This window comes from Perissodus microlepis, chromosome 4 (assembly GCF_051167445.1).
Source record: "Perissodus microlepis isolate ML-2025 ecotype Zambia chromosome 4, ASM5116744v1, whole genome shotgun sequence".
NCBI classification, from domain to species: domain Eukaryota; kingdom Metazoa; phylum Chordata; class Actinopteri; order Cichliformes; family Cichlidae; genus Perissodus; species Perissodus microlepis.
The window spans coordinates 30,918,095-30,944,673 of NC_140464.1; the positions used below are offsets into that span (position 1 = coordinate 30,918,095).

The 26,579-nt window shown below is 41.7% G+C and overlaps 1 protein-coding gene across 6 annotated transcripts in view; it reads right to left on the reverse strand.

Moving 5' to 3' along the window:
- caskin1 (CASK interacting protein 1) overlaps positions 1-26,579 on the reverse strand; it is a 118,009-nt gene that overhangs the window by 52,453 nt on the left and 38,977 nt on the right. For all 6 annotated transcript variants that reach the window (XM_084927035.1, XM_084927032.1, XM_084927033.1 and 3 more), the window contains exon 2: positions 7,224-7,275. In XM_084927035.1, the coding sequence (XP_084783161.1) occupies positions 7,224-7,275 (52 nt within the window). The remainder of the gene's footprint in view (positions 1-7,223; positions 7,276-26,579) is intronic.

The following is a 26,579-nucleotide window of genomic DNA, read 5'->3' on the forward strand; positions in this document are numbered from 1 at the left end:
TCTTTTTGGTTAAATCATTTGTATTGATTTGACTTGACTTGTTCTAGTTCCAGCTCCAAGTAATTCATAATTAATCCTCACTTTAGGCCTTATATCTTTAAGTAGTATCGCATGTTCAGTGTGTTTATTTCCAGAAAAGCCTCCGTCCTCTGTGATACTTTCCAACAGCAAACCTCTACGCGTGCACAAACACACCCACTACAGTGAATACATAATGGCAGCGGAGCTCTTCTGTAATGTCCTCTCATGTCTCAGTGGACATCTCCTTGTCAGGCTGTATAAAGAGGAATCTTCATCCTTGGTAAGTGGTTTGTTGTTGTCAGGTCGCTTGTGTCAATCGTACACATGTGAAAAGACTTTGCTCTAATTTCTCTTTTCCTCCGTTTTCAAAATATCTAAAAATAACCAAACTAGTGACGAGCATCACAGTGCAACACCAGCCTCCATTTTCACTCTGGAAACGTTATTTTGTGCACATGCACTGACGATGAAAGTTTCCAGCTATGACACGAGCTTCTTTTTTCTTCTTTTGCAGTTCATTAGGAGTCTTCGAGCCGCTGCCAAGAGGAGTAAATGAATCTAAAGTGAATCAGTTTATGCAGACTCATTACGTGCAATATTTATCCTGACCCATACATTTCTCTCAGAAACAATATTCATGAGTTGCGCCTCATACCAGCCGTGTTAGCATCACCCATACTCATTACTGTGAGAGGAATTAGGGGGCAAACAGGCAATAACAGTAAACACACTAATTAGATTAAACTGTTTAGTTTCACTCAGAGTGGAAACGCTGCTCTGCAAGGATTACTCTTCATCTTTATCTTTGCAGAGGCCACTTTGTTTCGCACGCTTCGCAGTCTTTTTTAGCTCAGTTTAAATCATCCTCGCCAGGGCTGAAGCTGGCATGAGTCGAGCTCCAAGGAATTTGCATTTCTATCTTCTCTTGTTTCCTGCTGCATTAAGTAGACAATCATGGATGAGCTGACAGTGAGTGAGCCAGACTGACGGAAAAAAGACGGACCACCGTGGAAGGAGAAGCAAAAAACAAGCGCGCTCAGGATTCATGGGAACTCCTAGTACAAATGCTGATATTTATACTTGCATTCTAACTTAATTAAAGTTCACTCGTGCATTTACATTTTTGTCCACTTTGTCTTTTGAGCTAAATTGTTTAATTTCTTTTTCTTTCACAGTAGTACATGCTGATGAATTTCATTTCACTAAGTACCAGTTTTCAGAGCAGCGTGTCGTGTACATCAATTAAAACAAGTACAGCGAAGTCAAAGCGATTCTGTTACAGCATCAGTCAAAAATGAGCTGGGTTATAGTTGCAATGTGCAAACGATTCCAGCCCAGAACTAATCTAGAGGAGTGGCACACAAAGGAAAAAATGCCTGGAGATCCACTGTTTAAACCACATAGTTTTGGTATTCAGAAGTTAGTCCCTGCCTCTCTTGTGGGTGGTCTTACTTACTGGTTGGTCAGGCGTTGGAGCCATTTGGGGAAAAATGTAACCACAAGCAAAATTAGGTTGCTGTTGGACTCCAGAGATTCAGGACTCCTACTGCTCCTCTTTCCACAAGGTTAGGGCATGGTGGAAATGGTACAAGAATACAAATACCCAAGAGATCACTTAAATAAGAAGGTAGATTGGTCCACGTACTCTGGATACATGAAGGTTAATTCCCCACTCACCATGCGGACCAGTCTTTATCGTTCAAGCTCAGGTCGTCGACCAAAGGGCTGGGAGCAAGAGGGTCCTGCACCCTTCCAAGGACAGCAATCTTCTGGACAGAGATCTCAGATGTCGTTCCTGGAATCTGCTGGAGCCACTTGCCGACGTTGGGGGTCACTGCCCTGAGTGCTCAGATGTTCTCTAGCTAGTTAGCAATCACTAGTTTGTCCATATATATCTGGAAATTTCACAGGATCTTAGATCAGTCATTCTTGACCACCCTGGGGGGCGTCTCCCAGTTTGACCTCGGGACTTCCAGGTTATACTCGGCACAGATGTTTCTGTACACTATACCGGCCACTTGGTTATGGCGTTCCATGTATGCCCTGCCTGCTGGCATCTTGCACCCTGCTGTTATGTGCTGGGTTGTCTCAGGGGCATCTTTACACAGCCTGCGCTTGCACAGACAGAACCCAGCCTCTATGGATCTTGTGCTAGGAGCTTGTTCCTGTGCTGCTGTGATTAGTGCTTCTGTGCTGTCTTTCAGTCCAGCCGCTGATATTATTTATCGATATCAGCTGCTATTCCATGCACTTCTTCCATGATGGCTCCCCTTCTTACTCCTCTCTTTCCTCTGGTTTCTGCTGCCTGAAGTATTCACGAAGCACACAATCACTTATGGCCATCTTCCTGATGTACACATGGACCTTTATTGTTTTATGTTGGATAGTGGTTGTGACACTCGCCAATCTTTGGCCTCCTTCCTTCCGCTACAGTCTCAGGATGCTGGACTTGGAATAAAACCCTCCATGCATGGTCAGGTGCTTCCTTGTCTTGATGTCATTGGTCCATCTCCTCCTTTGGCCACCCTTTCATCCCAGCAGGTATCTAACCACCAGCAGGGCATAGGTGCTAATTGTCCTGATCTTGTTCTTCCCATTCAACAGACTCTTCAGGCATTCCCTTACACCCTGTCGGCATTTGGTGGTTGCAGCTTTCCCAGCGGCCTCTTCTTGGTTACCATTTGCCTGTGGGATTCCAGGGTACTTAGCTATCCTCAATCTCTGCAATGTTGCTTTCTGGTAGTACAATCCTCTCAGCTCTATGAGGAGAGTGTTAATCACAGGGAGTAGGGCTCAATGTAAAAATGTAGTTTCCTGTTTTGGTTTAGGAAGTATTGTTTTATTTAAAAATGACTAAGTGGCTCTCAAATACAGTCCAGAATTATCTAGATCCATGCAAGTGTTCCACCTACTGTCATTTCCACCAAGAGTAACACATGTTGGGATGCACTGAGAGATATAACCTAACTTTAGTTAGCAGTTCATGCATCTGAAAGAATGCACATCGAAGACACTCCTGCAGCAGCCTCGCTTCTTAGAAACTGTCCCACTTGGCTAATTTTCTATCAATTTCTTGATTCCCATCAGGGGTCGGCTACGTTTTTTTCTGGTTCTGTTAGTAACACAAGAATTGCTGGATATGATTCATAGGCGAGGGTGCATATTAGAAAGGAGGAATAGAGAGCTAGCATGTGAATGAGGGTGAAGTGAGTCACCGGGAGAATTTAAAGTTGATTTACTGATCGTTTCATGGCCGTCGCATTCTGACGGCCCAATAACAAGCACTCGCAGCCTCCATTTCCACCTCCGCACAATCCTTTACAACCCTCATTAAACCCAACTCAAACATAACTGTCACACAACAAAGAGAGGACATAGAAAGAATATCATAACATCTCTCCTTTGTTGTTTTCTTGGAAGTGTGTTTCAGATGACGTTGTGTTTTTTTTTTTACCATCATTGATTGTTGTGAAGTGCAAAAAGGTGCTAGCAGGGGATTTACAGTATGCCGTTTGGGACACTCGTTTGACGAATGTCTGCCTTAAAGCAATGGTTTATTTATTCATGCAGCTAATCTTTAAGGAAAATGTGCTTGTTATAAACTGAATGTATATTAATCAAGTAATTTTCATTTAACCATATTCCATTAAATTCAGCATTTTACATTGTACTCATGTAACAAACGTACAGGAGAAATTTATTGTAATCAAACTAGTTAAAGTCAGTATTTTGTTTCACATAACCAGGCTTGAATGGAAAACTTGAGTATAAGTGATTTTTATAAGACAACTGCACAGATATATCTGATAAAAATGTTGTTTCCTTTTTATTTTTGCATGGTTTTAGTTATTTCACTGCAATGTACATATCATTGTTGGATAGGTCCTTTGGCATGTTTATAAAGGGTGACGGGTCAAGTCAGCTTTATTTGTATAGCTCAATATGTCAGATCACAGGCTTGCCTCAAGGGGCTGCACAGCCTGAACAGTACGAAACACCCTCTGTCCTGTGACTGATCTGGATGAAGAAAAATAGTCCTCTCATAATCTGTTCTGCCTAAGGAGGTCTGGAGAATTTCTTCTAGATGAGTGCCTAAATGCGGTTTGTCTTGCTCCATAGCATTCTTGACACTATCCGGTCGTTAAGTCTGATGTCACTAGCCGTGTCTGGGCCTAAACTCCGCTGCAGGTCCATATATCAAACGATCACTATGGCATTACTGAGAGTTGAAAAACTGTCTAAAGTCTTTCATCTTTAATAAATTGATCAGCGTTCTGCTCTACCAGGTGTAACAATTGAGTTTAACATCCAGGCATCCGTGAAAACGGAATTTATGACATTTAACGGAGTTAGAAGTTAGCAGGAAGTTAGCTCGCTAGCTTCTATCTAAATACAATATAGCATGTCCTGACTGCGGGGTTTTGGAAACAATTCAAACGTACAGCTCTGTTATCACTTCCAACATAAATGAAAACAGAAAACTAAACAGCAGTGACGTTTGTAGGGTTACTGAAGTTTGGCTAGCTGGTATATAATGATGTGCTACGTGACCGCTAGCGACACAGCTATGTTAGCATAATATAAACAAGCTAACTTTTTTTCCACTGATAAAAGTTAACGTGAGTGTTCTCGGTGGTCAGGAACAAATGTAATCGCATGGCAGGATGCTGTAAAAGGACCAAACTTCAGCCAGGAGAACAACTGAGATAATCCATCCACAATACGAGGTTAGTCATTCATATGCTGCTGCATGGGCTGGGCTGTAGTTACATCCTAAGGTTTTAAAAACTGAGCTTAAATAAATGATTAGCGGTAATAAAAGCAGAGGGAGGTCAACAGTGATCACTGACTGTTTTAGGAGCTTTTTGAGATTAAATAGAAGAAAATACAAAACATTAAACATGTTAACAACACAAAAGCCATATTAAACGCAGACTACTTTAGGCCCGGAAGTAGGATTCGTCACGTCATCACTTAACGACCGGATGAAGCGAGAACAGTCTGAAACAGTCTGCTGAAGGGTTTAAGAAGCCTGCAAGAGCCCTGAAATTGGTAGCATTTGATGCAGAATCTAAGCCCTCTGCTGTTTACAGGTTACTGCACCATAAATGTGATCCCGTATATCAGCGGTCCCCAACCTTTTTTGTGCCACAGACCGGTTTAATGTCAGACAATATTTCACGGACCGGCCTTTAAGATGTCGCAGATAAATAAAACACACAAAAAAAAGATACAACCAAGACAAAAACTGTGGTATATTGTACATGTAATAATAAACACGAATCCACGGTGTAATTGTGTAACTTTATTAGCAGCGTCCTCCTGAAATGCGCCAACAACATTGAGAGTAACGTCCTCCTCTCTGCCCCTTAATGCTCTCTGGTCGCTATGGTAACACGTAAATATTTATTTCAAAATAAGACACACAACTACAACACGGGATGAAAACCCTGAAATTCATAAATTTCACACCCGAGCCTCAACTCTCGCGGCCCGGTACCAAATGACTCACGGCCCGGTACAAGTCCGGGGCCTGGGGACCGCTGCTGTATATGACATCAAGGTATATAAACCGTGGTGGATTTCATATTAAACATGACCATTAAATCAAGGGATCATTGCAGGTACAAATGAGCCAAAAGCTCAGCCCACATCCCCAATACGGTCACCTCAGGCATACAACTCTGGCTGCGAGCACAGAAGCTCCACCCACTATTCAAATTTAAAAATAAATGTTTTGGATGCAAGGGACAGCCAATCAGAAGAGAGATAGCTTACAGGGAATGGAACTAAAACTGCATGGTCTCTGAGGGACACCAAGGCCTATTGCAAGATACAAAGGGATTATTTCGGACAACTACTCATGCAAAGCTACTCTATTACAGACAAAGATGAAGACGTATGGAACTGGAGGTTAAAATGTAGCAACTCTGGATTCTTTTCCCTTCAACTTCGGAACAATAACCCATAATGACAAACTAAAACCATGTTTGTAGAGTTTTACAAATCATATCAGGATGCAAACAGGTACCAGACCTCTCTGTAGACCTCTGGTATTAAACTGTGGTGAGACATAGAGCATAAAATCACTTTTAAAGTTTTATGTGTTCCCAGGAGAACCCTGACTTTTGATTGAAGTGAAATTTTATCAGTTTTATCTATTTAACTTTCAATTTTTAACACATTAAGTTGTCATTACTCTAAAGCACCTTTTACACACTGACGCTAATACATACTTAAAGATCAAACATGTAATATCAGGTCTATAAAATCAAATGAAAGAAATACCATTAAGTTTATGAAAACGATGAGAAGCATTTTTGAAACTTCACTTCTGTCACATTATGCTGAGCCAGAATCCCAGATACAGCCACGGGTTCATTTCTCTTTGAAATACTCGCAGTAGAAACAGCCACAAACCAACCAAGGACGACTGAAAATAAACTGCACTTAGCGTTTACCTTCAGACTGCAATATGATCCATATGTGAAACACGGGGAAAAACAACAACATCATTGCACTGCATTTCCACTACATTGCGTTAAAGTGATGTAAGTCGTCTCCACAGCCTGTTTAATGACGGCCATATCAACCCCTGACTTTTTTTTGGCCCTCCTTTCCTCCACCTGTCTGTGTGAGCTGCCACTCACTTTGATTTCTTGCCAGTTGTAGCCTGCAGACAACAAATCACCTGATTTTTCACATTGAGAATCCCTTTTTATGTTTCCCCAGCCTTTTGTCAAAGAAACAAAAGTCTGTCTCTCCAAATTGTTCTGTTACATAACACACCAGATTGCATGGAAGTGGGCCACAGTTCTGTTTGCAGTTTTGTTTTGCCATCGTCTGGTGGATTTCAAGTGGCGGCTCCCCAATGAGAGCCGACGGGCCCGTAGCCGTGTACTGGGCGCACGCGATGCTTTCAATGACAAAATGGGAGCAAAGAGGTGAAAGTGCTTAGATGTAATACCTAATATCATGCCTTTAATACTCTCACACGCATAAATAAACACGACATTCTGAGCTGAGTGGTATATGGGAAATCCCCCAGCTTTTAATACTGTAAAGAGAGAAGTAAAAGCACTATGATAATGCTGCTTGGGAATGCTGTTAAGCAGGAGAAAGGAGGGGGAGAAGCTGGCCTGGGATGGGTACAGATGGGATGGAGACATGATATATGGAAGAAGAAAAGGAGGGTAACTCACCCATCTGTATCCTGGAAGTTGACATTCACTTTCTTTGCAGACCCGAGGAGCTCTGAAAGACAAAAAGAGGGAGCATGAGTGGATTTTTGCAGCCCTCAAATATGATAGCAAAAGCCCATCAGTACCTTGTTATGAGCAATATTTAACGTTTATGATTGCAACAATATCGTGCTCTAGAGGAACGGTACGGTTCATTCATTCCTCATGCCAGCTGAAACAGCATTTTCCAATTTTCCCCTCACTCATTTCCACCAAACGGAAGCAAAGATCTCATTATGAGTCAAACTGCCATCACATTTCCTCGCCTGCTGTTTGCATGAAAGAGTGCCATTACTTCGAGACCAGCCCCCCATGGTGACAGCACCCTACGTGTCTGTCATTCTAAATATTTACGCCATTCAGAGCATGCTCGCTCATGTGTGTGAATTTAGGTAATGTGACAATACGCTTAGATTCAAAACCCACAAAAAAGATGTGAAAATGTTTTCCAGATCAAGTCACATTACGAACGTTATTTTCTCCCAACTTACTGGGAGTATAAACTTTTACTCTTTGGTCTGTGTGATGTCCAGAAGGGCAGATATCTTAATATCACCCACTAAACATTGGACGTCAGCTAGACGTGCAGATTTCATCTATATTGGGTCCATGACCAGTTCTGGATCTATATGACGTCCAAAGAGGTCCACAATTTGGACGTCCAACCACGACTTGGATGTCAATATGATGTTCAACCTTTGAACTTTGGACTGGGTCATTTGTTTTGGACGTCACATGAACATCTATGACAGGTACAGGGAATTTACATAACTAATAAATGTATTTTTTTTATTTACCAACATCAACATTGTTGTTATCAACATGATACATATGAGTACAGATTATTTTTAAACAAGCACGATTTAACTGCCACTCATTAAATATTAGAAAAGGTGTCAAATAAAAATGGTTAAAGTGTTTCCTTTTAAAATGGGTACAATGTGTTTAATAAGTTTTATAGAGCATTTGCATCATATATGGTTCATTTTTCCAAGTATCCTGTTTTATTGTAGCTTTGTAAGTGAATGTGGGTGAGACAGAAGTAGGAAAGTAGGAGACGTTTGTGCAAGTGTGAATGTATGAACTGGACTATCTGCTCGACAGGCTTTGTTGATATAATCTTGGAGATGTCTGCCTGTCACTCCCCACATGGAAAAGAAATAGTAAAAACTTACATGATTTACTCATGAAAGTGGCCACTTTCTCATTACTTTCATATATTGTTTTAGTAAGTATCCAAAACATAACAAACAGAAACAAACAAACAGAAACCGTGGATGGACAGATCGATCCGCACTGCAGTAAACGCCAGGACCGCCTCCTACAACGCGGGTCTCGCCACTGGCGATATGAGCGCCTACAAAGCGGCCTCATACGGCGTGCGGCGCGCGGTGAGAGATGCCAAACGCCGGTACCGGGAGCGTGTGGAGTCCCGCTTCCACCAGGGCGACACACGGAGTATGTGGCACGGACTACGCACCATTACGGACTACAAAGCCAGGGACACTGCGCCGATCAACGCCGACTCTGCATTCACCAACGAGCTGAATCAGTTCTACGCCCGTTTCGAGGTTAGCCAGGCGGCTAATGCCATCTACCGCCTGAATACCGAGGACAGTGACGTCATCAGCGAGAGACTGGTGACCAGCATCGCGGAGCATGACGTCCGAGCGGCATTGAGGAGAGTGAACACAAGGAAAGCGGCGGGGCCAGACGGCATCACCGGCCGTCTGCTGCGCTGCTGTGCTGACCAGCTAGCAGGTGTGTTCACTTACATCTTCAATGAGTCCCTGGCGAAGTCTGTGGTCCCCACATGCTTCAAAAGATCCACCATTATCCCTGTGCCCAAGAACAGCAAACCCTCATCCCTGAACGATTACCGGCCAGTTGCACTGACCTCGGTAATGAAGGTGTTTGAGAGGCTGCTGAAGAACATCATCTCCTCCTCCATCCCAGACACCACAGATCCGCTGCAGTTCGCCTACCGATGCAACAGATCCACAGAGGATGCCATCGCCCACGTCCTGCACACCACCCTCAGCCACGTGGACAAGAAACAGGGTAACTATGTGCGAATGCTGTTTGTTGATTACAGTTCAGCGTTTAACACAATAGTGCCCTGCAGACTGTTCACAAAGCTCAGGGATCTGGGACTTAACAGCCGTCTGTGTGCATGGGTGTTGGACTTCCTCACTGGCAGAACTCAGGTGGTGAGGGTGGGTAGATGCGTCTCTAACAGCATCACCATCAACACAGGAGCACCTCAGGGATGTGTCCTCTCGCCACTGCTCTACTCCCTCTACACTTCAGACTGTGTGGCCACCCATGGCTCCAACACCATTGTGAAGTTTGCTGACGACACAGTGGTGTTGGGCGCCATCTCCAACAACGATGAGGCGGCCTACATGGATGAAGTGAAGAATCTGGCATCATGGTGCCAGGACAACCACCTCCAGCTGAACGTCGGCAAGACCAAGGAGCTGGTGGTGGACTTCAGAAGGGGTCAGCACAGAGACTACAAGCCCATTATCATCAATGGAGCTCCAGTGGAGAGGGTGCAGTCCTTCAAATATCTTGGTGTCCACATCTCCTCAGACCTGACATGGGCTGCCCACATTCAGGTCCAGACCAAAAAGGCTAGGCAGCGCCTGTATCACCTACGACAACTGAGGAAGTTCAGGGTCTCTCCAAAGATCCTCAGGATTTTCTATACAGGCGCTGTGGAGAGCATCCTCACACAGAACATGACATCGTGGTTTGGGAACAGCTGTGTGAAGGACCAAAAAGCTCTCCAGAGAGTGATCCGTACAGCAGAACGCTGCTGCAGGATTGCTCTCCCCCCGCTTCAGGACACCTACACCAGGAGATGCCGGACTAGAGCAGCGCAGATACTGAAGGACCCGTCCCATCCTGGCAACAAACTGTTCCAACTTCTGCAATCTGGTAGAAGGTTCCGCATCATCCGGGCAAGGACAGAGAGACTCAAGAGGAGCTTCTATCCCCAAGCCATCCGGGCCCTAAACACACACACACCCGCCCTCTCACATCATCTATAATTGACTGAGACAGGACTCTCTTCCAGACACTCTAAACCCAGGCACAATGTACATTCCAAATTCCTTTAATTTTAAATATGTTTATATTGTCTATTCTGTAAAATAGTCAGATGTCTATTCATATTAATGTACAGAATTCACCTGCTTGCTGCTACTACTGCACATTCACCCAATGTATATACTATATATATATATATATATATATATATATATATATATATAATGTTCTTCCTCTACCCCCCCCCATTTTTGCACATGTCGAGGAGCGTGTCAGGCTACATTTCACTGTGTGTTATACTTGTATAACTATGCATGTGACAAATAAAGAACCTTGAACCTTGAACCTTGAAACATACAAGTTTCATTATATAATTTTTCAAGGGATCTTATATCTGTTTTCACTCTTGTGTGCTTTTCATACAAGTTTCACACAAGACAGATACAAACTTTATAAGATTTATATATATCTTTTCCATATGGGTCTGCAGACATCCTTCACCTGTTTATCATGTTTCCAGAGGGTGGAGGACATGTTGGAACCACGGGACTACAGAATCTAGAGAAGCAGTATAAAAACGACGTCTTAAATGTATAAGACGTCCATGACAACCCCTCCAGTGGACCAAGATTGGACGCCCAAAAATGACATATAAAAGACGTCACTCCGAAGTCACAACGGGTAGCCAATGAGAAGAAAGATGCCTTTAAGAGAGGACGGCCTTAAAAAGCCAAAACAGCTTGTTTCAGACAGAGGATGAACTATAAAGGCTCCCAGGTCCCACTATAAAACAAATAAGGATTATTTTAAATGGTGACTCATGCAAAGCTACTCTCATAGAGTCCAAAAATAAAAATGAGAAGTTGGAAATCAGTAGAACTGGATGTTATGTTCAGCATGAGATGCAGGTTCTGGGCTTCTGACCTTTTTTACATTGCAACACACCACATTTGAATCCACACGGTGTAGCTGCAGTATGGACTGTGCATTAAATCTGTGCAGGAGATAACCAAGCACGACTTGGAAAAGTGTGCAGCATAGACTGGAATGTCAGACCTCTCCTGCTCATGGCATATAAAGTACAGATAATACTGAGGATATGAACTATACAGCATGAAACCAGGCTCGGTTATGAGTTATTATAATTATGTTCAGGGTTTTACTATAAAAGTACAAACTGAAGCTATGATGCTATGCTAGAATTCTTTCTAGTGAAAATCGAGCGGTTTTAAATCTACACTGTTTGTCTTTGCTGCCCCAGACTGACAAAGAGAAAGCTTGAAATAAAATAATAAAATCACGTTTTAATAGTTTTGCCTCCTTAATGAGCGGAACGATCCTCATGTTGCAGAGACAATGAGGGAGTACCTTAAACTTGCATTATTTTTAAGGGCCAGCAGGGGGCGACTCCTTGGCTGGCAAAAAGTCTTGATATGGTGTGAACTTTGTGGGCCTATTCACTGGTTTCAAGCCATACTGAACAAACCACTGAGTTCATTTTGTGTATTTTTGTCACAATCACAGTCAAAAAAGGGGATAAATCAGGAAATGCTTAGAGGCTTAAAACCTGACAGTCACAAGTTGCTACCCGAGGAACACACAGTTCCTCTCAGCCGGTTAGTCCATCGCACACTCATCACATCTGGTTTCAAAACACACAACATGAGTCTTCCCAACAGGAGAATTCAAACCAACTATTGTGGCGATGGCACTGTGGCTACGTCCAGATTTAGGTCAAGTTCATTGTAAACACACACAGATACACAATTACTGGCTTGAAATAACAGATGCAGATCCATGCATGCTGTGGCGGGGTGTAGCTCAGCTGCAGGGGTGCAGCACATGCAGGCACACACACACGCACATCCACACACATGCATGCATACAAGTTTAATACTGCACTAAATCTACAAGCACAACTGCTACTTTCAACCTCATTATTTTTCATTTTCTGCCCTTTGTTTTTAATGTCTCTTATTAGCTGATGGTGCAGAACTGAGGCACAGCAAGGATAAGCTTGCACTCTCCCTTCTTTCTCTCTCACATTTTTGCTCTTTCCACAAACACACACGCACACCCCCTCTAGGGTGCAGGAAACAGGACAGTCCCTCTATTGTAGGGGAGACAGCTCCCAGCACCACTGGGAGAGGAACATTGATTTCCTAACAGGCTATTTCTGGCCACTTAAATGCAGGAATTCACTTTTTTTTTTTAAAATACAGGAGCTTTCAAAGGCACAATGTACATCCTGTGTGTGTGTGTGTGTGTGTGTGTGTGTGTGTGTGTGTGTGTGTGTGTGTGTGTGTGTGTGGACAATAAAACCTGATATATTTCCGCTAACTTGCATAAATACTAAAGTATGGTGAAGTTCAAAAAGTTCAAAGAGGCCAGAGAAAACACATAAAGCTCACTTTTTTAAATTTTCCTGATAAACACTGAACAATCACCAGCTTCTCCCCATAAAAGAACAAAGTCTTTGAGACAGACCAAAGTTATAGGAAAACGCCATCTGGATATATCTTGACGCGCGCTCAGTCATCCAGGTAAGGAAAGTTATTCTCTTCATCCGTTTTACATTTATTTAAAACTTTAGTCCAGATGAACAGAATCAACTTTTTGGGGGCCTGCTATATACTGCTCTTTCTTATTAGCTGGAGACCCATTGCCTCAAGCTCTAGTTCCTTTATTACAGCTAGCTTGTCGATTAAGCTAACGTTAGCTCCATAAGCTGTTTAAAAACACAGAATCGGATTTCTTACTTGATGGCCGAACAACAATGTGCTGAAAAAGCCAGTTGTGAGCATCTTCAGTTGTTGACATTTACATCAACTAGACTCAGGGATGTTGAGGTTACTATCTACACAAGTAGACTTAAAAAAAAAATAATTTAAATGGTGAACAAGCCCAAGTGCTCCAAAAGAAAAGACCATGCAATGCTTTTAAAGGGTAAAGGTTCACCTATGAGGTCCCATCAAACAATGATACCACGAATACAGGACTGGAAATGATCAGAACACATCTGCTGTCTGTTTATAGTATAGTCGTGATTCTATCCATGTTTAACAAAAACAAGTAACTACAGGATTTTAAGGTACAATAGGTAACCAAATTTGCCACATTTTTCACTGGATAAAGAGGAAGACTATGAAACAGAAACACACAAAAAGTAACTCTTGGATTTGTTACCAGGCATGTCATACGAGAATGTCATAGTTAGATGAACATGCTAGCATGCTGGGGGTTTTGGAAAGGTAAAAAAAAGGAACCACCAAACTCTTAACGCTTGTACTGCCACATGTCTACTGCTTTAACTCATGGATCACGATTTACAGGACTATTAACCAAAAATAGAAGAAATCAAAAGAGCAGTTTTTCTTCAACATGCATGCAAAAAAAGAAAAAAAGAATAAATGTGTTTTTCCATTTACATCTAAACAAATTGGTTTGCCTGTCTTCTTGCTAGTATGTTGAGCATCAGCAGCAAAATTGTGAGTCAACTGAGGCCTTTTGTGTCCAGAATTTGGGCTGAAAATTTGTCATAATGAATATTGGGGGAAAAAAGCTATCTGAAAACAACATTAAGGATCTCCAACAGCATTCAGGAAAGTGACAATGAAAAATGAGTCGGTTCAGCAGAGTCTACACTCATAGCGACACATGATGAGGCATTAATAATTCAGCATTTTTACTGTCAGACTACATAAAGGGCTACTACAGTCAGGACTACTGTAGTCAAAACAGTTCTGGGAAAGGAGGAGCAACATCCGAGCACAAAACAGAGCAGGTATCAAGGACAAACGATATGACTAAGACAAAAACTGTCAACACTTTGCAACCCACCTCCGCCTGGAGGTGGGTTGCAAAGTGGCTTGCAGATGTGCTTGCAGGAAGGCTAAAGCTCTTTAGAGAAAAACATATACAGATAGGGCTGTTCGATATAAGGATATATATCGGATGACGATATAAAAACATCTGTCGTTTCATTTTACGCTATCGTTTGTTTCGTGGTGTCGCAAAATAAACTGTTTGCAGCAATATTTTTTCATCGTTCTGATGGTCACTGTAGTGGCTATATTAATTTATTAAAGTTCTCTTTCTCTTATATTTAATATAACCACACTACGGACGGACAAGCGCCTGTTTTTATGCGTTGTCGTTAGCAACAGCGACGGTAACACCTTCGCGTGTCCGCTTGTTTCTGTTCCACATAAACCTTTCACAATAAAGCTCAAGATCCTGTTGAGACTTTTCAAAATGAACTGAATCACGTGAAAGATGCAGATTATTTACGGATGAGAAGTAAAAAAGAGCCGCCAGGTGCTAAAAAATAGACCTTAAACTCAAACGTTAGAACAGGCTTTTCCCCGCAGCACGCCGTGTAATAAATACATAGAAAACGGCACCATTACAACTTATGTCTAAAAATGTATCATTTCATGCATCGGTTAAAACACTCGACTCCGGGTAAAGGACGCTCAGCTGGAAACACTTCACACAAGTCGAGCTGCCCGAGATTCACAGAATTTACAGAAAATGTTACATTTTTGTGATTTATATCGTTATCGGACGATAGATGTCTTATATCGGGATATAGGATTTTGGTCATATCGCACAGCCCTACATACAGATTTTCCAAATGTGAAACCACATGTAAAAAACTGTTACGACTACTACTGTCCATGCCTAGTCTGCATGTGTGTGTGTATAATGTGAAGTCACCCAGCCGAAAACAGCTCAGGACTCCACATTCACCGAGCTACCGTTATATAAGATGGACCAACTCTCTGTCATACTTGGAGTGCTGAATACTGCTATTCTAACAAAGCCGCTGGCATCTTAGAGATTTGAATATAGTGATATTTTGAGAGACCAGTCTCACTTTCAAAAGATCATATTTGGAAACTTTGTCAGGATCTTTGGCATCACTTAAGGGCCGATACCAATATTTGGTGATTTGAAAATCCAATATATCGCCCACTGTGTTTCAGACACACGACACAAACAGATTTCTCTAATGTTTTATGTGTATCTCTTTGCTATGCTTACTGACACACATGCATTCAAACAAGCTTTATTAATAAGAGCGAACAACAAAACCATCAGTTTTCCTTCTCAGCAATAGGTGTTTCCTGTATTTTACCAACCAAGACCTGCCTGAGGGAAAGACCGCACCTGCAGTGTAAACCTACATGGAATATTAAAGAATACAGCACCACAGAAAATTGCTGCTCACCAGCTGATTCAATTCTGACTTTATTCTAGCTTCAGAGGCAAAACTTCTCTGAAACTGCTGGAGGCTGAAAAACTGTGAACTACAATCTGTTATTGCAAAGTCAATTAAAAAGGCTCAAAAAGAGAAAAGACATAAAATACATCTAATATAAAGAAGTGGGTTTAAGAACGGTAAACTGTTTGTTTGTACTTGGATTGTTTAAGCTATTTGTAAGCAAACTGTGGGCCTAACCAGCTTGTGTCAGACAGACTGTGGAGATATCAATTTGAAAAAAATTAAGCTAACGTGCAAGTGCCAAAAACTGCAATTCCTGGAGTGACCACTGGAGGCTGGCTCCAAAAAATGAGTCCGTTGGCTCCCATGTTTAGATGCCCGAATTTATAGCCATACAATTACACTCATAGTCTAACACGAACAATTATTTTTGTGTCTTTGGTGTTTTTTTCTGTTTAGGGTATTTTAATATAATTATATGACAAATATCTGCCTTAATTTGTGGTACACAGCATCTACGAAGTTTTTGCTTCACTCTTATTGAGTAAAATTGTAGCATTTAATCAGTGTTTTACCTGAAACTTGAAAAACTAGCATCTTTCCATTGCACCAGATAGGTCATCGCTAAAGGTGACCTAGCATGCTGGCACTAGCCGACATCGTAGCACTCTGCTCTGTATCCACATGTACTCGTCTCTGGCTCCAAAAGCCAACATGACAGGAAACAGTAATATTAGGAATTATGTGGTCCACAAACCTATGGAGTTTATATACACCGTATGGGATGAACCCAAAGTTAATTTAAAAGCCTTCTACCTCTGCAATCCTTCTCAGGTCCTGATGTTAACTGGGCTGCTTCCCTTTAGCAGGCTTGTGTAAAGGTGAAAGGTCAATGAGAGCTGAAAGGCACTGTGGCTCCTTTAAATTATACATGCCGGCGAGAAGGTGCATGCTCAAAAAGGTTAGATTTATTCATATGCCTAATATTAAACACCGTTGGTGCAGCTAAAAGAAGAGGCTGTTGTTCTTAGGGAGGATTATTCTCAGTCTGCTGATCCTCTGTTTTCTTGCCTGTGGCAAAAAGGGACCGATGCTATGATCATGGGAAAGGAAAGCGAACAGTGTCACTGCTTTTCTCTTTATGTGTTCGCTTATGTAATATCTGTCCTGGGAAAGACTGTGCTTAGTGTAAAGATTACTTTTAGGCAATGCCATTTATTGTTCTATTACATAAAATAGTTGTTTGCTGAAGAAAAGGAAGCTTCACTAGCTCTGCTAACTAGTTGTCTTTAGCTCTTTGTTTCTTCTCTCTCTGCATATTTCTGTCCCCTTTGAGGATGGAGAACAGTTGTTCTGTCTCTGAGAGCAGACCTGTTATCTTGGCCCTGATCGATCTGTCCCACTCTGACTGTTCCCTTCACCTTTTCCTCTTTCCTGCTTTCTTCTCTCACATTCTTCCCCACAGGCTCACCAACGAGAAAGGGAACAGCACTTCTCTGCTGTGTCAGCGAATCGTCTTTCCTCTCTCCATTTTTCAGCTGCAGCATGTAAATTACACAGGCAGCTGTTGGAGCACGGTATGCCTTCATGCATTATGAAGGTGGACTCTTTTTCTTTTTAAACATTTACCCAGAAAAATCAAATCAGGAGCGTTTTATCCTTATCTTTTTGTGTCAGAGTAACTTCCCCTAACTTGTTTAACTGAATCTTTTCTTTTTCAGCCATTCTGTTGTTTCAGCCTCACATCTGACTCCAGAATACTTTGGTATACAGAGGACTTCATGGTCAACTCAACAGCTGGATGCCCAGGTCCTATGGCTGCATGAGAAGCTCAAATCGTCACCCCTGCATCTTGACTATGCTGGGTTCAGTTTTTGCCAAAGGTGGCACTGTGCCTCTCTACTCCAGTCTCATCTATCCAAAGGACGTCATTCTGGGAGTCTTGTGATTTGTTCAGATGCACCTTTGCAAACTTAAGTCGTGCTGCTCTGTTCTTTTTAGAGTAAAGACTTTCCTCCCTTCCAAACAAGCCATACTTGTTCAGTCTTCTTCTAATTGTACTGTCATGACCTTTAACATTTAACATGCTAACTGAAGCCTGTAGAGCAGAGATGTCAAACTCATTTTACATTGTGGCCCATATACAGTCTAGTTTGATCTTAACTAAGCCGGATGGTGAGTTCATGTGTACTTCATTCACTGTCCTGTAATTATAAAATGTTCAGTTTTTGTTCATTTAAAGGAAAGCATGTACAGTATCTTGGTATTTTTTTAACTTGCTCTGAGCTGTGCACGGGCTGACTTTGCAACAGCAATAAGTGACAGTAATTATGTTTACCACAAAACCATGAAAGGTTTATGTCTTGTGAAACACCATCATTGATATTTTAAGTTAACACTGGTTTTTCTTAGTGGTACACGTGATGCATTGTTGTGTAGTGATGACGGGCTGATATATTTTTATCTCATTATGTGGAGATGGAAAGGTCCTTGCACACTTTCATGTTCGTATATTTTAGGCTCTTTCTACAAAGTTTTTTTTCTGCAGACTTTTAAGTGCTATGATTGGATCTGTCTTATCTGAATGTTCCTTTGAGGTCGTGATTAACTTATCCTCTTGGATTTATATGTCCACAGGCTTTTAATCAAATTTCCTAGTGCAGCTGTTCATCTTTTCGGACTGATAATGAAAGCAAGTCATTTTGTCTGTCTAAGCTTATTGCAGCCTGTGGGAAGGACTGTGAGAAGGATATAGAGATTCTGATTCTGGTACCAATATTTGTTGATTTAAAAATGCGATATTCCAATATATTAGCCATTATTTTTAGTTTTTTATTTTGCCTTCACTTTCTTCCTGTTGAAAGAGGGTTTTGCCTTCTCACGCTTGCCAAGTTCTTGCTCATAATGCTTCCTGTTATTGTAGAGTCTTTACCTACAATATAAAACACCTTGAGGTAACTGTTGTTGTGATTTGGCACCATATAAATCAAACTGAACTGAATGATCAAACAGCCTATTTTAAATGTTGATACTAACAGATCAGCAAAAAGCTGATAATATGAATTAGTTAACCTCAACTTCAGGGTTGGGGGAGCTCCAGGCCTCGAGGGCCAGTGTCCTGCAGGTCCTTGAGCCATCACAGCTGATTTAAATGGCTAAATTAGCTCCTCAACATGTCTTGAGGTTCTCCAGAGGCCTGGTAATGAACTCATCATGTGATTCAGGTGTGTTGACCCAGGGTGAGATCCAAAACCTGCAGGACACCGGCCCTCGAGGCCTGGAGTTGGACACCCCTGCTCTACTTGAATCGCTAATTTAGATGGTGGGAGTTAAATAGTAAAACAGACTGGTTCTTATAGTGCTTTTCTACTATATGTGTAGACTGTATTATCTGACACGCTGGCCATCTTTAATATGAGCGTCCACCTTTATAATGGAGACATGGATAATAGAAACCCTGGAAATTCAACAAGGTATAGAAGGCAGTGTTCATGTCTGGTGTGTGTTGCCTGAATCTTTGCTTTGAAGCAAGCTCTCTGCGGCCTCCTGCTTCATTTCATGACATCATAAAAGGGCATGGCCACCCCCATGTCATCAAATAAGGATACAAGCTTTGTACGAGGCATCATATAAGGACAGAGAGGGTAAGAGTGGGATCCCTGCCAACATCATCCTCTGCCTGCCAGATGTACACACAGTAAATCAGCCAACACACACACACACACACACACACAAAGACACAGTTCTGCATCATGAACGTATACACATGCAGTGAGAGGCAGCTAAACAAATTTACAGACATTACAGTGATTTGTGAAAAACACTGACTCCTCAATATATAACATTTAGCAATAATAATTTACAGTGTAGATATTTCTGTGTGTGTGTGTGCGTGCGTGTGTGTGCACGTGCATGTTTCAACACTGCAGGAGCTGTTTGATCCTCATTGACCCTCTCTTTTTCCTCCCTCCTTATCAACACTTCCTGGTTGGAATTTCCTAAGCAGGTATCATGCACACACACACACACGCACACACACACACACGCACACACACACACACACACACACGCACGCACACACGCACACACACACACACACACGCACGCACGCACGCACACACACGCACGCACGCACGCACGCACGCACGCGCACACACGCACACGCACACACCATCTGCTCTCAGTTCACACACAAACACACACATGCTCAACACGCACACACTTCTAAAATCAAGCATGTGGATGTGAAAATGCACATATACCGATATACAAAATATTGACATTTTATTTTGCATTTTTACATTTCCTCATTTCCAGTATGACTCAAATGCTTACCACCATAAATAAAGCCAACCGCTGAGCCGACGTGCTGGCCAGCGATGTGTCAAACTCTGGCTGCAGCTGTCAAACGCTGTATTTTCAATGTTCATAACACATGCAGTGATACTCAAAAGTGGGCTGATAGATCAAATGTGCAGCGCTGCAGGAACTCAGTGTTCTGCCAAAGAGCAGGTCCAGCCAGTGATGGCGTAACGGCGGGAATTGGAGGTAACTTTGGTGTTAGCTCCACATCTGTTGCTGTTTCCATCCAAGTAACCAACGCTTAGATGGAAACAAGTCGTACTGCCCAAAACAAAGAGCTGGGTGGAAGTGCATGACTTAGGATTGCTAATAAGACACATTTTGATTACTTGACTTGTCTTTCTCCATCAAACTGTTTAATTAAAATTCATAGCTTAATGTTTCCTTCCTCTATTAAGTTATTACACCTGAAATCGTCTACTGCTGCTGTTTCACAATAAAAGGATTCAACAGTGCTTTTAATGTGAAGCACTCAAATTTTACCAAGACTGACTTTTACTGAATTGTGACTTTAAAGTTACTGTGTTATTCTTACATTTAAGGTGGAACACATCAGTTTTTACGCCTCCATGTAACACAACCATGGAGTGTTTATTAAAGATAGACATAGCCACCAAAATATAACCCACTGGTTGCCATCTTTGTGTTCTGAAATCACAGCCGCCTTCTTCTTCCCCCTCACAGCTGCCAAGTACTTATTCAAAAGGGGGCATCTTATTCTTTGCATTGCCTTTCTAATATTGTAGGGATTAAACCTTTCAAAATAAAGTGCTTTGATGCAACTCTTGCATTGTTGACACTGCATTCACAGCCTGCGTTGTCCTCCTCTTTGATTCCCATATAGCTATGTTTTCTTTAGTAGGACTTGGAGCTACTAAAAGACCATGATTTCATCAAGAAAGTCTTAAGTGACTGAGAGTCATTTTTCTATTGATTCCAAGGTCTTTTTCAATCCAAGGGAGATGCTCCCTGTTGGCTATTAAAAAGAATGCATTTCTGCACTGGCTTAGGTTTTTAGAGCCAGAGGCTACGTCTATATTTTATTTACAGCCTGTGCACAGACTACAGACCAGGTTAAAGGAACTGAATTCTTAAGTCCATCTCTGATAGAGGCTGCCTTGAAGCCCCTACCTGTACTCCAGACAGTTGGTGGCAGGTGCAGCTCCACCCAGAGGGTTTTTATCTGAATTTAAATGAGCTGGAGTGTGTTTTAAACACTACGAATAGATGCGGGCATATTTTGACATCATCACAATCACCCAAATAGTTGTGCATTTTATGCCATATCTTTTCATTAGTGTTATTAGTGTGAATGCTTGTAAAAGCATTCACAGTATTGTTGTTGTAATCTTTATTATTATTATATCATATTCCGTACGTTTTTTGGCATCTATCTCCTTCAAAACCGTTCAACTTAGAAAAACCATTCAAACACCGTTAGATTCCTCTTCTTTTGGACACGACTGCTTCTACTTTTCTCATTTTTAACATTTATATTTTTAAAATTATTCAAGTTTTTTGAACAAAAATTTCCCATGTATTTCAATGGGGAGACACTTCAAATTCTCGTTCAACTTCCTCTTCTTTAAACTGTATCTACTTCAGCATACATTGACATAGAGTCACCATTCAAACTTTAAAACGAAGACAAGACTTTCAACTATTCAACTTGTATTTATCTTTTCAATATCTATTATACTTTTTCTTCAGTTCCAGTTTAAGTTTCATGATGTTTTTTCAGCCGTTTCAGAGTTTATAATGGGTGTGTATGGGACGGAATGTTGGGGCTAGAGTGAGACAGCTCAACTGCTAGAGTGAGAGGAGGGGGGGAATTTATCTTAAAATATTTTTTTAAAACTGCTGCTGTGTCCGCAGCGTTTGCTCTACAGGTATGATTTTACCCTCAAAACATAGCCATCGCTGTCCTCTTTCATCCAATGTGTTTATTATTGTACTAGGTGTTATGGTTCTTTCGTAAATGTCACCAATGCACAGCCTCCCCCCTCCAACTCTTCCATAGAATCTAATGTTAAAATGGCTCAGAAGGTTCGTTTGAAAATCAGAAGAGCATGGTGTCTTTACACTGTCACCACGTCCATATAATAAACTCCACAGGCATGAAAACTGAGAATTCAGTAGACTAGACATTGCTGGTGCTCACGGTGAAAGAATTTCGTCAATACGACTTGTACTTTTCATTTGGGAACGATTTGTTTCGGCTTGACTTTTCTGTTCATTTTAAGCAGCAAAAGTGAGGTGCATGTCTGTGTCCGTGTGTATGGAGCCATTGGGTGCAGTCACTATAGCAACCAGGCTCACACCTGCCTGCTTAACGAGCTCTGCCTGCCACTGTGCCAAGATTCATCTTAAACACTTCTCTTTCAACTGCTGCTGTGTCCACAGTGTTTGCTCTACAGCCATCATTTTACCCTCAAAACGTCGCCATCGTTGTTCTCTTTCCAACACAGTGTCTTTGAAAGATCAGAAATGTCAACTTTTTAAACTGTGTGGATCCAAGTGGAGGGATCACATTTGAGTCATTCAGTGATTCAAAGAATATGAGCTTTTAATATTCATTCAGATGTTTTCTGACTCTAAATTTTCTTTTCTCATTTCTTAGGTTTTTCTAATTTACAATTAAAACATTTTCAGCTTTTTTCCAACTTCTTCTTCTGTGTAACCTTCATCTTTTAGCAGTTCAGCACTTTTGTTTTCAGGTTAAATTCGGGTTGTTTTTTTTTTATCTCATTCAAAATTTTCAACTCAAAATTCAGCAATTAATTCATTTCAGTACATACATTCAGATTCAAGCATTCACACTGCAGTTTCTTCAGAAAATGCACTTTCTAGTTATATATGTCCTGCAAACGCACATACACACACAGACACACACACAAAGCCACACTAAATCACGTTACAATTTTGTTGCCTGCCGCAGCAGAACTCTGGGAAAATACTGATTTCATGATGTTGCTGCAACCTCTCATCCTGCAGCCTAACTCTGTTCTATCCTTTCATACACACACACACACACACACACACACACACACACTCAACCAGGGAGCTCTGGGTTGCATGGAGGCGGTTGCTAGGTAACAAGCATCCTCTGGCTCCTCCTACACATGGAGAAGTGTGCTGCACACACACCCTCAAAAACACAAGGATTCAGACTCACATTCACCCACACAAACACACACACAGTAAAAATCATGACATAATGAGAGCGGTGACAGTGTGACGTCCTTATTTCCACATGAATTGTCCAAAACAGGATCTGCTTCTTCTGCAGAGGATCCGAGCGAACACTAGAGACACACACTCTTCTATTCAGAAATTCAGCTGACACCTGAATCCAGATCAGTTGAGCTCAGCTGTTCAGTTCATTACCACGTTTTTATACTCATCAATTACCGAATCAGCTATAGACTTTCTCTCTTTACCTTCAGCCCGTACTTGAGGCTGGTAGCGAGCGCACTGCCCGTGCATTTAAATAACTCTAACAGCCCGATCCTCATTTTCAGGGGAGCCCCGTGCAAAGCAAAGCAAAGCAATGCAAAGGGGAGCGCTAAGTCATTAAAACAGAAGGCGGTGCAATTAGAATCATAGACATGCAAGCAAAACACAAACACATTAACTCATAGAAATGACACACCAGGGATAAACAACAGCGTTCGCGCTACAAATGAATGATTCTAATTTAAGTTTTTGTGGTGTGTTATTTCAGTCAAACACTGCTACATCAAACAGGCCATAACTGTGGGTGTAATAAAAAAGAAAACTTCAAACAAAGCAGTGAAAAATTCAATCGGTTTTGTAATATGAAGCGGGAGTTATAGAAACACAACACAATTAAAAGTCATTTGTAGTGCATGGGCACTGTGTACTCCCCAGGTGGTTGGCAAGATATGGCTGGTTGTTGCCAGATTAAATCAGCTGCAGAGACACCAGAAACCTCCTTGTGATCACTCTGGTTGATAGCAGGTTGTCTTGGTTACCCATAGTTTCCATGGAAGACGCCAATTTGTCTCTAAACACTTGCCTACTACTGGCAGAGCGAGGGAAAAACACAAATGGAAGTTTTGCCTTAATGCCACCGATACATGAAAAGGGAGAAGTTTTACACTGAAGGCTAACGATCTCTGTTTCCTGTTTCCATAGCTAACAGTTACCATCGCAGCAGGCAGCCTGCTACCAACCAAAGCAGTCACGTAGACCTCAATTTCACCCAGCAGTCTCCAGCCAGTTACTGTGGCATCACTGCTAATGTGGATATCAAACATTTAAAATTGCTCATGTTTTTTTAATAGGTTCTTGCCATACATACTGGGTCAAAATTGGCCCAGCAAAGACTCCCACAGGTCCCACAGGACAGCTTTGGAAAATGTGACACGAGGACATCAGACTTTTAACTGAATTTGTTTTTAGGTTTTACAGCTTTTCTTATGTCATTCATCCTACACCAAAGGAATTAAGTGATAGATAAACAATAAAGTGACAGAAAAGCATCTGTTTCTCACTATCAACTATACAAATATCTGTTTCTCAGTTGTTCTAAAAAAAATTGACTTTTTTCAAAAAAAAAAGAAAGAAAGAAAAAAGAAGCATTGAAAACAAAAACAAAGGCTGAAATCTGTTTTATAATTACAGGACAGTCCAATTACAGAGCTTTGTTTCTTACAGTTTAAGCCCAAAGAGCCATGCTTACAGATTTGTTTACTACAGCAGTGTTTCTTTATCATGTTGAAAAACTGAGAATTACTCTTGAAATTAGGCTTTCTTTAAAAAAACTAAACAAAAAATAAATAAAACCCTTTTTGACACCAGAAAGGAAAAACTGGAGTTTAACAGGAAGAAACTTGCAACAGAACCTGGCTCAGGGTTAAGGCGGGGCGACAAAAGCCGTGGTGTTAACTTAGACAATGTTTTTAGTATTTTTTTCTCTCCTTCATAACCTGTAGGAGATCATTTGGTTTGACCTGTCAGGTAAATTAAAATGACCTATGGCTGAAACATTCACGACAAACGCAGCAGTTATCATTATTAAATTAGAATGAATGAAGTAAAACAGGTTAAAACGACTATTTATATCTGATCACTATCACTTGCCACCCAGTTGACCCCCTCACCATCACTGTCACTCATGGGACAGTCTGACTGACTGACAGCAGCACTGTGAGAAAGCGACAGTCAATAATTGCTCTCAGCCCGACCACACATGATGGATGCATCGTAATGTGATCAGAAGAATGGAAACAAGCCTGTGTCAGTGTAAATACACGACCTCATCGTGAACACCCGCGCAAGCTAAGCATGCACATAGCAGGTACACACACACACACACACACACAATGATGAGCATTGTTCACAGTGTGCCAGAGGAAGTCAGAGGTGCAGCCGGATGAATTCATTTACTATAAATACACACATCACAGCCTCACTAACTCTCCACTCACACACACACGCACACACACACTAACAGAAGCATCTCTGTGTGCTTCCTCGCACACATGTGATCCTGACACTTCTGAGGCCTTCAGCAGGGCAGGCAGGATGAGAGTGGAAGATAAAGCACAGGATGGAGGAACACAAAGGGTGTGTGTGGTCTTTGTGTGTGGCTGTGATACACTGGCTCCCAGATGAAGCCAACAACCCAGCCAATCTTTCTCATTCTATTACCTGATCAATTACTGCTGCTTCCTCTCTCATCTTCAAACCTGCCTCCTTTTCTCTCTGGTTTGCATCTTCTTCCTGTCCTCTGTACTTCCTCCCTTCCTTTCCTTCCTTCTTACTTCCTCCTTTCCTTTTCTTCCGCTTAAATCTTCGTGCTGACACGTTCTTCTGGATAATCTCCTCCTCTATTGTATTTTTTGTAAACATACTGTGATAAGTACTACTTTCCAGTGATTCTGAGGAGGACCGCTGTTATTGAACCGGGCCTTATCTCCTAGCATGAGTGGCTAACTGAACTAATGCTACAAAGACGGAACACCTGCAGATATCAGGAGCAGGCGGAGAACAGTTGTCATCGTCTCTGGTTAATGATAAACAGTCTGATTCTTACATAAAGCGCGTTATACAATGTGGCTCATTCAACCATTTGTGTTATTCAACCCAACTGTATTATTTAACACTATTCAGTGGGCTGAACATATAGGTAATCAGCTAAAGCAACAGCTACGATGACCAATGACACTTTAACATTAAGTAATTCTGAAGAACTGACATGAGTCACCACTGAGTCATTGCTTTCACCGCGCTGTGAGCTACCTGGTTATGCTTTGCCTCTCTGGAAGGACGGTGATCAGTGGGCTCTGTCTATGTGCTGGTGGTCTGGGTCTGCTTTCTCCTCTACGGTTCTCTTGCTGCTCGTTCCAGGACAAAGTTTTCTTTTTCTTGGTCTTTCTTGTCTTTAAGTTGATAACATTGCCACAATACAGACCATCACCAGCGTTGACTATCGATACCCATGAAACACTCAGAATACCCACAATGCAATACTCTTTGTCAAAGGCTTCAGCAGGTACTTTCCGTTCATGTTGGGGTTAACATGCTACTTTAATCTTGCACCACGTATATTCTTCAGTAATGCAACTATTACCTGCGTGATGGGCTGACAGAAGAAGCATCCCCAAACGTCACCTACCCCGTGTTCTCGCGCTACACCCAGTTGACTT